Below are 17,042 nucleotides of genomic sequence, written 5' to 3'. Positions count from 1 at the left end.
ACTTAAGAGAAAAGATCAACATAATAAAAGAATAAATGGTGAATATCAACAGAAAAATGGAACAGAGAATCAAAATGAAATTCAAGGTTGGACTCTATCTGGAATGACATATTCCTGAATGTACTTTATTTTTTTTTTAAGATTTTATTTATTTATTTGACAGAGAAAAAGCATGAGAGCACAAGCAGGCAGAGCAGCAGACAGAAGGAGAGGGAGAAGAACAGGGAGTCCGATATCAGGCTCAATCCCAGGGTCCTGGGATCATGACCTGAGCTGAAGGCACGCTCTTAACCAACTGAGCCAACCAGGCGCCCCATTCCTGGATGGACTTTAAAAGCACATAGTCAAATCAGAAGAAAAGATTAGTAAACTTGAAGATAAGCAACCAAAACGATCTAAATAGAAGCAGAGAGTGAAAAAAAAAAAAAATGAACAGAGGCTAACTGTACCCGGTATGATATTTTAGTGGGTGGAACAGTGATCCCCCAGAAGAGAGAGGTCTATCCAGAATGTGACCTTATTTGACAGAAGGGTATTTGCAGCTATGATTAAGGTAAGGGTCCCAAGATGAGATCAACCTGGATTAGAGTGGGCCCTAAATCTAATGATGGGTGTCCTTAAAAGAGAATGAAAGGAGATGACACAGAGCCACACAGAAAGAAGGCTATGTGAAGACAGGCAGAGATTGCCAAAAGTGTGCCATCACAAGCCAAGATATGCCAAGAGCCACCAAAATCTGGAAGAAGTAAAGGAGGATCCTCTTTTAGAAACTTTGATGGGAATGTGGCCTTGACACCACCTTAATTTTGGATCTCTGACTTCCGGAGCTGTAAGAGAATAAATTTTTGTTGGTTTAAGCCACCCAGTTTGGGGTAATTTGTTACAGTAGCCCTAGGACATTAATACTGATATCAAGTGATCTAAAGTACATGTATTCTTAGTCCTACACGGCACTACTATAAAACCAAAATATTTAGGTATGAACTTAAGAAAGTATGTGTGAAGTCTATACATAGAAAGTATAAAACACTGTTGAGAGATATTGAAGACTAAAATAGGTTGAGAGATATACTGTGTTCATGTGACCAGCAAACTCAGTTTGTTAAGATGCTAATTCTCCCCAAGTTCAGCACAATCCCAATCAAAATCTAAAGCTACAAGTTTCAAGAAAAGGTGGTGTTGGACTGAGAGTGAATATTGATTGATTGAATATCAATTGATCAAAACAGAGTTCCAAAATAGACCCATGCACACATAGCCAATTGATTTTTGACAAAAGTTTCAAGGGAATTCAATGTGCAAAATAAAGGCTTTCCAACATACAGTGCCAGAAAAACTGGATATCCACATGGGAATAAAAAGAACCAGAACATTGATCCTCTACTTTACATTATATACAAACATTTGAGGTGGGTCATAAACATAGATGCTATTATTAAATGGATAGTATAAAATATGACATGTAATATCCATGACCTTGGATTAAAGAAAGATTTCTTAGATAATACACAAACTGCACTAGTAATTTTTTCTAAATGATGACTGACTTCATCAAAATTAAAAGCTCTTAAAAAGTTATTTGCTGGGGCACCTGGGTGGCTCAGTCGGTTAAGCATCTGACTTCAGCTCAGGTCATGATCCCAGCATCCTGGCGCCGAGTCCCAAATCGGGCTCCCTGCTCAGTGGAGAGCCTACTTCTCCCTCTCCCTCTGCCCCTCCCCTCAGCTTGTGCTCTCAATCTCTCTCTCACTTGCTCTCACTCTATCTCAAATAAATAAAATCTTTTAAAAAAGTTATTGCTAAAGAAATGAAAAAACAAGAGATCGTATTTGCAAAACAAATATTTGATGAAGATGTGTATACAGAATATATTAAAAAAAAGACAACCCATTAAAAATATGGCCATAATGTATGACTAGATACTTCATTCAATGAGTTATACAAATGGCCAGTAAGCACATATAGGGCCAATAAGGTCAATATCATTAGTCAGCAAATTTAAAGCACAAAGAAATAGCACTACATATCCATCAGAATGACTAAAATAAAAAACGTTGGCAAAAATATGGAGAAATCAGAACTCATATACTCTGCTGACGGGAGTGTAAAATGATACAGTCTCTTTGATAATTTTTTTTTGCCAAGTTAAAAAAGATAAAATATACATACATCAAGCCGTGGCACATTAATTCAACATCTGAATATTGATTCAAGAAAAATGAAAACATAGTTTAAAAATAAAACTTATACAAGTCTATCTCTAGCAGCTTTGGTTATCATATCCTAAAACTGGAAAAAGCTCATATGTCCAATAAGAGAATAAATAAATAAAGTGTAGTATGTCCATACAATGGGATAATACTCTGCAATATAAAAAGAAGTGCAGTAGCAACAACAGGAATATATCTTAAAAACATTATCCTGAGCTAAAGATACCAGTGCCAAAAGAGTATTTGTGTGGTTTCATGAAGTTCTAGGGTAGGTAAAATTAGTCTCCTGTGGTGAAAATATGAACAGTGGTTGCCTCTTTGGGGAGGGGGGAATTGAATAGAAATGGCCTTGAGAGATCTTTGTAGGTGATAGAAATGTCTGTATCTTGTTAGAGGTGTGGGTCACACTAGCGTACGCTCTTACCAAATTCATCAAATTAGATTTGTGCTGTTTGCTCTGTATAAATTATACTTTGATTAACAGTTAAAAATGAATGACACGAAATCTCTACCCTTGTGAAGTAATTCCTTCATTACTTCCTTCAGACATTAAGTCATTCATTCAACCCATCATTCGACCACAGATGAAAAAAGGGAAAATTTTCCTTAATATAGGAGAATCTACAAATCAATAAGAAAAAAAAAAAACCCAGCTAATTCCAATAGAAAAATAGGCATACCACACAAAAAAATTTACAAAAATAAAATATAAAAGGAAGATAAATAAGATCTATAAAATCATACATGGTTGAACTTCACTAACCCCAAGTATAATACAAATTAACATTTTTAGCAGTCAGATTGACAAAAGTCAAGAATGTGATAGCAGAATTAAGGATAAAATGACAAGTATACACAAACGCAGTGGAAGACAATTTGACAATATATACCAAAATTAAACTGTAGGTACCCTTGACCCCAGAGTTCAACATCTAAGCATTTATCTAATATATATGCATATATAAGTTCAGAAAATTATATACGTGCGTTTTAAAAAAAAACAACTCCGCATTCTTTGTGTAAATATAAGATTAAAGTTATCACAAATCACTATCAGTAGGAGACTGACTACATTAGTTACGGTATATCATCAACAAAATTGAGCCTTGTACAGTCCTATGAAATAAAATATTTTACTATCCCTAGTCTGTAGTATTTCCTCAAAGACCGAATTCCTTAGATTGTAGAATCTGTGGAAAATTTCAAATTTGATATTAACCCTACAGCATGAGTACTGGTATAAGATTTTATTCTTTAAAATTATATGAAATAAAATACATTGACATTCTTTAAAATTCCCATGAGATAAAGCAAAACCTGAAGAGGCCTATATTTCAGATTTCGCCACTGGGTCGCTTTAGGGCCTTCCACATCTTTGCAATGGAGTTTATTTCTTTAGTGCAATAAAATGTGTGCTTGCAGAATAAATATCATAGTCTGCCATATCCTATTCTCCTGCAAATATTATGTGCACATACACACACACATTTTTTTTTTGCATGTACTTTTGGTGGGGGCTCCAGAAATACAGGTCGTAAAGAATTCATAAATAAATATGTTTCCAAGAGAAGCCACTGAAAGATGTTTAGAAAGAAAAAGGAATTTCAATGTCTGCTTATATAATTCGTAAATACAAGTTATTAGCATCCCTTTAAAAATAATATCCTGTTTGAAATCTAAATAAAGAAATAATGTAACTCACAGTAACAACTCTATCTGTATCTATGGAGAAATTTTAAAATCCATTCTGTGAAACTTAAAAAAAAGTCATGAATAAATGGAAAGAAATAGCCTTTACTTGCATATGAATTCAATATTATGAAGGTGTCAGTTCTCCTTAAATTAATCTATATAGTCAAGGCAATCAGAAGGAAAATGATAGATTTTTACATGGTTTGAAGGGAAATAAAAAAAATTGTATTGAATGCCATCTAGGAATACAAATGTGAAAACAGAAATACTTTGTAAAAGAATAATCTTGGATAATGGCTGTAATTTTAGATTAATTTCTGAATTCTGCTCCAATTACCCTTCTACTCCATTTCTGTCCCTTTCTTTGCCTTAAGTAAACTCATAAAATTATTTAAATGTTTATGTGTAATTCTCTTGGAAATAGTAATCTTTGAAATGAAATAATGATAACCTATGTGACAAACTATAAACAGTGTCTGACCCTAGTCATTTGAAGATTTTATTTATTTATTTAAGAGAGCAGAGGGAGAGAGAGTGTGTTTGTGCACAAGCATGAGCGGTGGGGAGGGGCAGAGGCAGAGGGAGAAGCAAGCTCCCCGCTGAGGCGGAGCCTGACTCGGGTCTCCATCTCAAGCCCTTGGGATCGTGATTTGAGCCAAAGGCAGCTGCCTAACCGACTAAGCCATTCTCGTGCCCCTGACTACTAATTTGAATGAAAGGATTTGGAGAAGAATGTTGGGGCTAACTAGTTATCTAAAGAAAAAAACAAGAGGCCAAAAGTACCGTGGGAGAGTCGTATATAAGTGCCTGCTAAAGTTTTGGCATTAAGGTATCCCTGCATGAAGCAAACTATGAAATCTGTGTAGACTGGATTAGAACGAAGAAAACAGAGCCAACTTAAAGAGTAAGAGCAGCATTCAGACTAGCAAAACTTAACAGTACTCTGATAGTCTTAATATATCGATGGAAAAGATATAAATGGAGTGAAGGCAGATTTGAATGAAAAACGACCTGTAGTAATGTGAATTGAGTCCTGAAAACAACCCTGGGTATATTCAGGGATGAAGGGCAAATAATGGGAGAAAAGGAGACAGGATCAAAACAATTGCTTAATTTGCAATTGCACTCAAGCTCAGCCTTACTAATCTAATGTAGTGCATTTCCCACTTCCCTAGGCCATTACAGCGTGAGGTCTTCAATTCTCTAGTCCTCCAAATTCTTACTCATACTGGAAGGGTATATCCCTAGGCTACAATGACAACTCACACATTGTTTACAGGCTTACTAAGAAAAAATAAAGAGAGCCCTGCTTTGGGTGCATCTATTCTAAAAAAAGACTGAAAAGAAAAAAAAAAGAAAAGAAATATTCAAATATTAGAACACAAGTAGAAAGTTATTTTTAGTAATTTGCTTATACACTTAAGATAATCAACATAAGTACTATTGGGAATGAGAGTTCAGGAAGGATGCTGGCTACAAATTGTTATGCAAAGGTCAACTGTAAGATATAATCAATTATTTAGGGACACTAGGGTGGGTCAGTTAGTAAAGCGTCTGACTCTTCATTTCGGCTCAGGTCATGATCTCAGGGTTGTAATATTGAGACCTGTGTAGAGCTCTGCACTCAGCGGGGAGTCTGCTTGAGATTCTCTCTCTCTTTCCCTCTACCTGCCCCCCACTTCCTGTATGCACACTCTGTCTCTCTCAAATAAATAAAAAAAAACTTTTTTTTTAAGATTTTATTTATTTATTTGGGAGAGAGAGAGCAGTAGCGAGTTGAGGGACAGAGGGAGAAGCAGGCTCCCTGCTGAGCAGGGAGCCCGGCACAAGGTTGGATCCTGGGATCCGGAATCATGACCTGAGCTGAAGGCAGACATCCAACCGACAGAGCCACACAGGTGCCCCAGATAAATAAATAAATCTTAAAAAAAAAAAAGATATAACAAATTATTAAAAAAAAAAAAAACATAGCGGCAGAATTCAGGAAAAGTAAAGGGATTTCCTGTTCTCTTGTTTACAATTTTCTGTTTCAAAATTTTCTACATTGGGCAATGTATTATTTTTATGGTCAGAATCATTATTAAAATAACTGAGTCTGTATCTCAGTATCTCTGTTTTCCATTATTTCAGAAACAATTTTATCTTATTAATTAATAGTTCTTGTGACTATTACATTGAAAGTAATGATTTCAAAGTTTCTGTCAATTTTAATAGAAAATTTTCTAAAAATAATGAATTAGGGATAAAAGAACAGTAAAAAATTCTTTCAAATAATAAAAAATGTTATTTCTTATTCAGAATTCTAAGAAGGTTCATGTAATAAGACAGTCTTCAAGGTAGAATTATAGCAATCTGTTTATCTTCAGAGACTAATCTGACACACAAATGCAATAGTTTTTTAAAAGGCTTTACTATAATATCAAGTTTTACAGATGGAAATGCTTATTTGCTATTTTACCTTAAATAAAATATTTTAAAATCAGTTACATAAACATAAATACTTATTTATGGATCTAAATAACACATTTAAAAAAGCAAAAGGCACACTCACACTGGGAGCTCACAACTTTTTCACTCCCCAAGAAGTTAACAGCTGGGATGATAGCTTGCCCTTTCCCAGTGGAGCTGACAATAATTTCCTCATTTTCTAAGATCTGTAGCTTGATGAATACATCTGGTTTGGATGTGCGTACCTGTACCGTAACAGGATTCGGTAAAGCAACTTTAACAGAATACCTATAAAGAAAAACATTTGACTTATAAACAGTTTATTGATCTTTCCCTCAAGTCAGTAAAGGAAACTGTATAATCTGCTGATATGATAATCTAAAAATAAATCCATTGTGTAAAATTGACCCAAATCCTGGAAACATTATTGCTATTATAGACTTTGACAAAAGATCTTAATATGCTATCTAAAATGAAAGGCATAGGACATTTATTATCATCAGATCCCAAGCAGGAAATGTAACTTTTGTTTAGAGATGATAAACACTTATAAAACATGATAGATCTGCAAACTATGGACATGCAAAATCTTCCCATTATACCCTCCTCTCCAGTTGGACAACTGGCAACATCCTTCAAAGCTTCATTGTTACCATGTTTCTTTGATTCATAAAAATACAGAGAAATCAAAATAAGTACTCTCAACCTTTACCACATGAGTTAGAAATCTTTACAAAAAGACAAAATTTACAGTATAATACCATCCCAACCCCTCCCTTGATGCAACCAAAGAGGTTTTGTTTTGTTTGTTTTTTTATCTTGTTGGGGTTCTTTTTCCTAGTTTAGGTGAATCCTCACAAATGCTCAGGACCTGATAAACTTTCAATTTCTCTAGAAATTTGCTTTTCTAAATATCACCTTTCTCCTGTATCTTAAATCTGCCCTCCTTTATTCCTCCTTGTCATTGGTTTTTGTACACGTGCAGGTCTCACCCATCTTTGAACAAAGAAATCAAAGCAAAACAAACCAAAAACACTAACAACAACAAAAAAAACCTTCAACCAACCTTGAGGTCTAGCCTCTGCTGATTTTTTCACTCCTCCCCAGGTTGGCATCAAAGGAGAGTTATTGATTGCCAGTGTCCACAACCTCATCTCTTCCTATTGGCTCACAACACTCTACTCAGCCGCCAATCAAAGTGCTAACCTTGCTCTTGCAAGCTTCCAGCAGCTTGTCACCACTGAAATTTCAGTTCTCATCTTTCTTGATGTCTCAGGAGAATTTGACAAGGTTGAGTCAACCCTCATTTTCCTCTTCTTCAAAAACTCTTCTCCCACAAGTGTGACATCTTCTCTGCCTTCTATTTTGGTTGGCTTTTTTTTAGACTTCTCTCCCATTGACATTCCCATAACCATCAGAGAATCTTAATATTCTTTAGGTCTGACTGTCATGGTACAAACTTTGCTGGGCATTTCCATGGGCACAAACAGAATAATAGTTCCCAGATTTGTGTCTCCAGCCCAACTCCATATGCAATATAACTTGGATGTTTCACTGACCTACCTATAATTAACATCTAAAGATGAACGAATTGCCTTCCTATTGCCCAACCTGCAAATGGGTTTTTTCCTCTGTAACTACTATCTAAGTAAAGGACACTTACTGTCCAGCTGATCCCAAGTCAGTCCCCAGGAGTCCCAACCAAACAGGGCTGTCGATTTGACTTCCTCCGTGTCTTAAAACCCTTTGACTTCTCTCCAGATCCACTGTCACTGCCTATTATGGGTTCAGTTGTGTCCCCCCATAAAAGCTGTGTTGGAGTCCAGTACCTGGAGTACCCGCAGTACCTCACAATGTCACCTTTTCGGAGACAGGGTCTGTCTGAAGGAATCAAGTTCACATGAGGTCATTAGGGTGGGCCCTAATCCGATATAACTGATAGATATCCTTATGAGACAGGAAGTTTGAAAGCAGAGACACAGAGGGCGAATGCCAAGTGAAGGTGAATACAAAGATCATGGCGGTAAGTCTATAAGTCAAAGAACACCAGGGATTACCAGAAATCCCCAGAAGCTAGGAGAAAGCATGGGATCGCTTGTCCCTCACAGCCCTCAGTAGGCACCATCCCCACCAATACTTCGATTTCAGTCTTCTGGCATCAAAAACCATGAGACTATGAGACAATTGATTTCAGTTGCTGAGGCCACACCCACTTTGCCAGTTTGTTGGATTTTGTTACGGCAGCAGGAGCGAACAGATCCACTGACCGGCTCCAGGTGGCCACCAGCACACACCTGGGTTATTTCAAAGCTTCCTCCTGTCTGGCTCCCCCATCTCCAGTTACGCTGCCCTTCATCTATTCAACACACTGCAGCCTTTTGAGGTTTTTTTTCCCCTTCCACATTCTATAACTTTTATGATTATATATAATTTCACAATAATATGGTTCTAACAACGTTTCTGCTCTTAAAAATTATATTTAAAATATATTTTTTCTTCAATTCATGCTTTGCATGTATAATGTCTTAATACAAGTCTATTATGGCCGTTTCTCTTAAAACTCCTCAAAGCATGTTTTGCCTCTCAGGTACAATCTAAATCTCTTGCCTTATGAAGCCCTTCAGGAAAGGGCTTTGCCTGCCTCTCTGGCCTTACCCTTGCCATAGCCCCCTAGAGCCCCACTTTGCAAACAAATGTCTTCACTTCTCTGAAAAGGTCACACACTCCTTAATTTCTGAACTTTCACATTTGCTCATAAAGCAGTTCCCTCCTCAACTTCCTCCCACCAAGCTTGACAGCTTCAGTACCAGCTTCTGGGACTAATTTGGATATTGGGTTAAATATTACTTATTTCCTATTAGTGGCCTTGCAGTGTGATGCAGTGGCTTCCTATCAGAGTAGTTAAAATATCTTATCACAGTTGTTATTTTTAATTACTGGTATGTTTCCCTCCCACTTCTTTCCTTGCTTTCTTTCTAATAGCCAATGTGCAGACATATGACAAGAAGCAGACAGATTAAAGAGAGAATTTTCTGCCCCTCTGTTACCCTCAGTGCATGTGTTTTCTTTCAGTATTTTCTCTAAACTTTCACCTACACATAAAATACATAAACAAATATATAAACAAAAACATATGCTTGGGATATACTGTATATATTGTTCTGTAATTTAATTTCACTACCTGCTATTTTACATTACAAAAATGTGTGCATGTGTTTTAAAAGAAAAAAAAGTTTTAAAATACAAATAAATAAGAATTAGAGGGGAAAATTAGCCAGAATACAATAAATTATATTTGTGCGTATATTGTCAAATAGACTTAGGTGTTTCTTTAGAAAACAAATTAACCAATACATATGCAATCTTTAAAACATACAATCTCTTTAAAATAATAAATCTTTAGACAATAATCAAGAATTTACTTTAATATGTACAGTAAAATATGCCTATCACATCTCTATTAATACTATAGAAAAGTAGAAATGGAAAGTTTGTAAAATAACCAAAGTAAATTGTTGTATTTTCCTACAAATGATTACTATGTAATCATGAAAAACAGGTCACAAAATATCTTAATGGCACTGGGAAATGTGCATACTATAATGCTAAGTAAAAAGGTCAGATTACAAAACTTAATTACGTTATGATTTTAATCACGTTAAGCTGTGACTAGAAGAAAAACACCATAAGAAAATACAACAGGATACTAACAGTGATTGTTTCTAGGTTGTTTGATTACAGGTGACCTTTACTTCCTTAATAATATTTTCATATATTAATAGTTAACTGTGTTCAAGCCCAGAGCCCTGTGCGTATCTAGAGGCCCAACTCTGTAGCCATGGTCACTGACGGACAATGTGTCAACACCCAACTGGTTGCAAAAAATGCCAATTTGAGGCATTTCCTTTCTGTCATATACTTATACCTGAATAAAATTTTCTTATCATTGGGTATGTAGTAATCTCTGATTTCCTTCATGGTGAAAGTATTGCATGGAGACTCTCGAGATAGGCATGGGAGTGGATTATAGGAACCAATGAGGCGCAGTTTCCATCGTGAGGATGGTACATATGTGTCACCAGTAAATGCTTCAGCCACGAATGTGTAGCCTTTCTAGAGGAAAGAGAATTAGACAGAAGTAAGACATGCTGTTACTGGTCTTTCAAAGTACAACATATGGCTTCACAGTACTAAAATGCTTTATTATCTTGATATATGTAAAGATTCCAAGATCTCTTGATAAATGAAAATCACTAGCATTACATTTTGAAATACCTCTTAGAAAGTGCATCTTACATGTTTTTAGAGAAAACGAGTAACTCCTAACACTTTTGTTTGTGTGGTTTTCAAGCTATAACACAAAGTGCGTAACTCTGACAGATGGTAGCTACATTTTCTTCCAAGTCTTCTAATTCTTCCAATTCTTCTAATGCTCGCTAAGGTGGATTTTTATCATTGCATCACCCTGGAGTAGCCCAATAACTTCCTCCCTGATATCCCTGTTTTTTAAACACAAGATGAGAAAAGCAGAAGCATTTATAGACATGTAGTTCCCTTGGGGTGACAAGTAGCAGATAAAGCTATCAAGTTAACAGCAGATCTGGTTCCAGGGAACCCAGATATGAGTAAGGAGATGAGCTTTTCAGGTTGGGGAAAGGAAGCAGTAAGAAAGCTGGGATAACATCATAGTGGGTAATAACTTGGTTCTACATAATTGGATAGCCATATGGCGAAAATGTGCGTGAAGCAAGAGCATGACATCGTAATTAGATACAAAAGTTCAAAGTAATTCTGAGTTTATAATTCCAGACACTTCTAATAAGGAAGAAAAATATAGACTTGCATTCTAGTTGATTTTGATGCAAAGGAAGCTCTCTGATATGTTTAGATTTTCAGAAACAAAAACTAGAAATACATTAGACAGAATGAATTCAACACATGCAATAAACATCTAGGAATATTACCCAGAATTACAATACCCATAATGAGATGAGAATTGCAACACCAATAAGGACTTTTTAACATTATGTTCGAGGCAAGGAAATAAAGGAAGATAAATCATGTATACTAAGGTATTTTTATTTGTAAGGTATAATGCACAGATTTATTGTTGTTCTCATTATTTTTTGAGCTTGTAGTACTAATGCATTAAGAAGCAAAATAAAATCACATGACTCTGATTTTGTGTTTGTCTAGGCTCAGAGAATAAGTTTGAGAGGGGAAAAAAAGAGTTATAAAATGGTGGGATAGATATTGCTAAGTGAAAGTCTAAAACCAAACCAGTGGTAGGGTTTTAAGAGAGAACCCGACTATTCTAAACAACTACAAGATTCCTGAGCAACAGTAACACAATATCCAAATATTTGCAAAAGACACATGTAATAAAGGACTGTTATTCAAAATATGCAAAAACTCCTTAAACTCAACAATAAGAAAACAAACAGCCTAGTTTGAAATTCTTAACAGACATCTCACCAAAGAAGATATACAGATGGCAAATAAGCATACAAAAAGATGGTCCACATTGTTTATTATCAGAGAAACCCAAACAACCGTGAGTTACCACTACACTCCTGGTACAGTAGCCCAGATGCCTAACACCGGAAATGCCAACTGCTGATGAGGATACAGAGCAACAGGGACTCCCGTTCACTGCTAGTGGGAATGGAAAATGGTACAGACACGCTGAAGGACAGTTTGGTGGTTTCTTTCAAAACTACACATATTCTTATTATACAGTCTAGGCATAGTGCTCCTTGGTATTTACCCAGATGAGTCAAAAACTTACGTCCAGGGGCGCCTGGGTGGCACAGCGGTTAAGCGTCTGCCTTCGGCTCAGGGCGTGATCCCGGGGTTATGGGATCGAGCCCCACATCAGGCTCCTCCGCTATGAGCCTGCTTCTTCCTCTCCCACTCCCCCTGCTTGTGTTCCCTCTCTCGCTGGCTGTCTCTATCTCTGTCAGATAAATAAATAAAATCTTAAAAAAAAAAAATAAATAAATAACTTATGTCCATATAAAAACCTGTGCGTAGACGTTTGTAGGTGTTTTGTTTGTAATTGCCATAACTTGGAAGCAACCAAGATGTCCTTCGATAGGTGAATAGGTAGATAAACTTTGCTACATGAACACAGTGGATTATTATTATTAAAAAGAAATGAACTATGAAACCATAAAAAGACACGGAAAAATCTCAAGTGCATGTTTTTAAGTGAAAAAAGCCAATCTGAAAAGACTACACAGTATGTGATTCCAACTGTACAACATTCTGGAAAAGGCAAAACTATGGACACAGTAAAAAGGTCAGGGATTTCCAGGGGTTGGGGAGGTGGAATATGCAAGTGGAACTCAGAGGATTTTTAGGGCTGTGAAAACACTCTTTATGATACCATGATAACAGACACTCGTAATTTCACATTCGTCCAAACCCATAGAATGTACAACACCAACAGTGAACCGTAATATAAACTATGGACTTTGGGGGATTATGATGCGTCAATATAAGATGATCAACATAATAAATATGCCACTCTGGTGGGGCTTGTCGATAATGGGGGAGGCTGTGGACATGTGGAGGCAGGGCGTATATGGGAAATCTCTGTACTTTCCTCTCAATTTTGCTATGAATCTAAAACTGCTCTCATTTATTGCTACTAAGAGTTGCGATGAAATCTTAAAAGTCTTTCATGTCTTTTTTAAAAAGATTTTATTTATTTGAGAGACACACAGAGAGAGAGAGAGAGCACAAGCAGGGGGGAGCAGCAGAGGCAGAGGGAGAAGCAGACTCTCCGATAAGCAGGGAGCCTGATGAAGGGCTCGATCCCAGATCATGACCTGAGCCACAGTCAGACACTTAACCGACAGCCACCCAGGCATCCCAAAACCTTTCCAAGCCTTAAAAAATTTTTAAATCTCATTCAAAAAAAATCTCTTAAACAACTCAAAAGAGCTATTAGGTTTTTTACGGAGTTAATATTTTTTAAAATTTATCCTTCCTTCCTATAAACCAGTATTCATTAGATAGGTATGTCTTAATTTGTGCAAAATAATGCACAGAATCATGGGCTGAAATGAACTTTGAAAGTCAATTACAACCATAGCCCAAAGAGAAAAATGAAATATTCGAACCCAGGGAGGTAAAGAATGAAAGATCAGAGTCAAAGCAAATCGCCCAGTTTGCAGTGTAGGTGTGTGCTGCCTTTTGTTACGCTTCCCTCTTAGGGGAAATAACCAAAAACACAAAGATGATTCAAATAGTCAACCTGATTTGAGTGGGATCATCAGAAATCAGGGTCTATCAGGCAGCAGGAGTAATGCGCCAAGTGCTTTTTAAGGAATCTGTGTAGCCCTAGAAAAGACTGGGGGTGATGGGTGGTGAGTGGTCATGTAATCACAATCTCCTGAAATACTTAGGGATGGAATAAAAACCCAGCAGGAAACTGAGACAACCAGCTGATTTGATTGAAGAACAGGACTAAATGAGCCCTTTACCTTCATTTCCATTTTAAGGGTTTGTACGATTTTATGATTTTAATAGGAATTTCCAATGCTTTCCTTTTGTCATATTTTCTTCAGAGAGAAGAAAAAAGAGAGCTGAGAGGTGAATTTTCTAGCACTCACATTAAGTACCTTGGGCTGTCAAATAAATGGACTTCTACAGAAAAAGACCAGGACCCTCTTCCTCTGTTAAGTAGATTGAAAAGCACATCTGCTCTACCTTCTCCTGGAATCTTACTAAGGCGCTGGCTTCTCACGGCCAGTCTATCAAAAAGGGAGAATAAATTGTGCACCTACCTTATTCTTGGTATAATGATAAGGCACCACTTTTTGGAACACCTTTGGCACCTGTTCCATTGTGTCATTGTTAACAACGTGGAGCACGCAGACCGGAAGTGTAGTGTATACTTTGGGAAGCAAAATCACATCTTGAGGAACCAAAAATGTTTCTCTGTAATTACAAAAACATGAACTTCCTCTTGACATGAATCAAAGACAGTTTGAAATTACATTTCAGGCAAGAAATAAAAAAGTAAGTTTAAAGTTTCAAATAACTACAAGGTATACATAATGGTTTTTAAAATTATTAATATACTATTTTGTCATGTAAAGGCAAACCCTTGAAGAAATCCTATTTTATAAGTAATTTGTCACTTTTACCTAATATGATATTGCTCGAAAAATAAATGATTTTTCTATACTGATAGCACATCAATTTATTATATTACCTTTATCATATTCATAAAAATACTAATAATTAACTTCACATTCTTCATATTTTATTTAAAGAAACATGGGTAAAAATTCCTGTAATCTCATTTACGCATAGCGACGCAGAAGAAGTGCTAAGTTGTGAAAACAACCTATCCGTTCATACTTTCACTAGTACCATAAATAAGACTCTATACATATGACTACTGCATGCCATTTAAAGATGACATCATATGCCGATTTATGATAGCCTCACCTGAATACTATAAACCAAGTACTTGGTGGCTGGTCTGCATAAGTCACGGTATAGTCAGCAAAAACAATCTTAGTGTCTTCATCTTGATAGCATGGATAAGATTCAATAGACTTGCACTTGCTTTTAAACATCAGTCTAGAAATGTAAAAATAATTTAAGTTCCAATGGAAAAGGTAACTTTTAAAATAAATTTTATTTACAAAAAGAGAAGGCAAAATAACATAAAATAGTACAGTCTGTTGAGTCCTTGATCAACGGTTGTGGGGTTCATAGTGCATGGCACCCAGGTAAGGGATACCAATTCCAGGTCAACCATGAAAGATGGCTCTCAAAGGTCTCTTAAGTTATCTGAAGTTCTCAGTCAAAGGAGAACTTAATTCATGATCAAGAAAGTAATTACAGTTTATGGGTGGGAAATCAGCACCGAAGTTCAAACTATAAGGGTAGGAAAACAGGAACAGCCAAAGTAGCAATAAAAATGGGGGGGGGGGGCACTCAAGGCCTGGAATTGATGTGAGAATCAATACTAGAATGGAGTTTAAAGTAAGGAATGGATTTGTAAAAAGGATTAAAACAAACAAAAAACTAAGGCTGTGATCCAGGGGAGAATGTCAGTTTTCCTTCTATGTGATTTCTGGCCCATAAGAGAGTGGTATATGCAACTGGTTACAAGAATTATGGGTTGAGGTTTCTCCATGTTTGCCCCCTGGAAGGCTGTGGCATATTCAGAACATGATGGAAGTCATGGAGAGATGCTCTAGGTTCTTTCCCTTCCACCACCAGGAACTGGATCTAGCTTCAGTAGCACCAACAATCTAGGGTCTTTTCTATAATGTCTATGGAATTAGCTGGGATGGAAGCCATAATGGCCATAGAAAATGGTTCTGTATTAGAGGTCTCGGTAGATCTAGAGATGTTCTTGTCTTCCAGGAGGCCAATGGCCTTGACTGTATCATCAGTGAAAAGCAAAGCCATGGAGATTCTTATGGGGGATAGGATTCACATGCTCCAATAGATCACTGGCCTTTGATGATGGGAAGAAATTGACAGATTTATATTTGGGAGAGCTTTAAGCTTTTGAGGAGAGTTATGAGAACAAAGATTGACCACATATCCTGGTTCGCCTGGGGCAGTCCGGTTTACACTCATAATCCTGTCATAATTATTAGCACTGCTCCCTCTGTCCCTTTTATAAAAGTGTCCCAGTTCAAGTGAAAAATAACCTGATTGCCTTAACTGGGAACTGCAGTTTGGTGGTCTGTCAATGCAGAGCACCACTGCCAATCACATGGGGGCTGGCCTAATCCGAATGTGGGTGTTGGCTGAGCTCGCACAGCAGCTAAACAGGCTACCTAGGGAAATGACTGTAATGGGACCAGCCGCCATTCTAAGATAAGCAAGGGATTTTAGAGGTATTCCAGTCATTGTTCCCATGATACATTCCACACTTTAGAAAGCCTCAGGAAATTCTAATGCATATAGGGCCATCAAAACCCTAATGTACTATATGGAATATCTTGAATAACCCAGAGAAATATTCCTGACAGACTTGAAAGATTTTCTTCTAAATTTGGATCTAGTACAGAAGGAAAGTTCTATCAGTAAACTGAGCCTTGCCCAAAGTTCACTTGGGAAAGTTCTGCCCCTTAAGATGTGAGAATGTAAGTCTAGATTCCAGGACCTCAAAGTTCCCTATTTAGTAGTAATAATAAAGTAATACTTAAAATAGCTAATATTCTATGATGACTCAATCTGTAGTTTGTGCTAAGTACTTTTCCTGTGTTACCTTAATTTATCTTTACACCCTTATAAAAGAATAGTACTATGAGGTAGATACTGTTTTCCCTATATTAAAATTATTATTTCCCTTGATTAAATAGTATTAATAAAATATTAAATATTATTAATGCAATTTTAATTTTAAATTCAGAGAGGATAAGAGACTTACCGCAGGTCACACATCTGATAATTAGTAGATCAGGGTTTAGCATTAGGTCTTACACTGAAAGATGCGTGCTCTTGACCAAAAAAGAGATGCCAGCTAACATGAGGAGGTAGCTTGGGATGCTCCTGCTATTTGAATTTAAAGATCAGCCAGCCTCGTCAGTTTCATCCTTCCAATAGATGTGGGGGTAGAACTCAAACCTTTGAAAGAGCATGGCCTTTCTAGTGGATATTTGCTGAGTTTCTAAGAAACGTTCTTGGCTATGTTGGAAAGTCACATGGAGA

The 17,042-nt window shown here is 36.6% G+C and overlaps 1 protein-coding gene across 4 annotated transcripts in view; it reads right to left on the bottom strand.

The window, feature by feature from the left end:
* The window catches only part of ADGB (androglobin), a 153,765-nt gene that overhangs the window by 32,477 nt on the left and 104,246 nt on the right, over positions 1 to 17,042 (bottom strand). For all 4 annotated transcript variants that reach the window (XM_087865567.1, XM_087865568.1, XM_087865569.1 and 1 more), the window contains 4 exons: positions 14,814 to 14,948; positions 14,144 to 14,297; positions 10,276 to 10,463; positions 6,454 to 6,638 (listed from right to left, as the gene is read on the bottom strand). In XM_087865567.1, coding sequence (XP_087721693.1) covers positions 6,454 to 6,638; positions 10,276 to 10,463; positions 14,144 to 14,297; positions 14,814 to 14,948 — 662 coding nt within the window. The remainder of the gene's footprint in view (positions 1 to 6,453; positions 6,639 to 10,275; positions 10,464 to 14,143; positions 14,298 to 14,813; positions 14,949 to 17,042) is intronic.

This window comes from Ursus americanus, chromosome 11 (assembly GCF_024610735.1).
Source record: "Ursus americanus isolate L20-20 chromosome 11, mUrsAme1.1.p, whole genome shotgun sequence".
Lineage (NCBI taxonomy): Eukaryota > Metazoa > Chordata > Mammalia > Carnivora > Ursidae > Ursus > Ursus americanus.
Note: the sequence above shows the minus strand (reverse complement) of the source record. Positions and strands in the feature narration are given on the sequence as shown.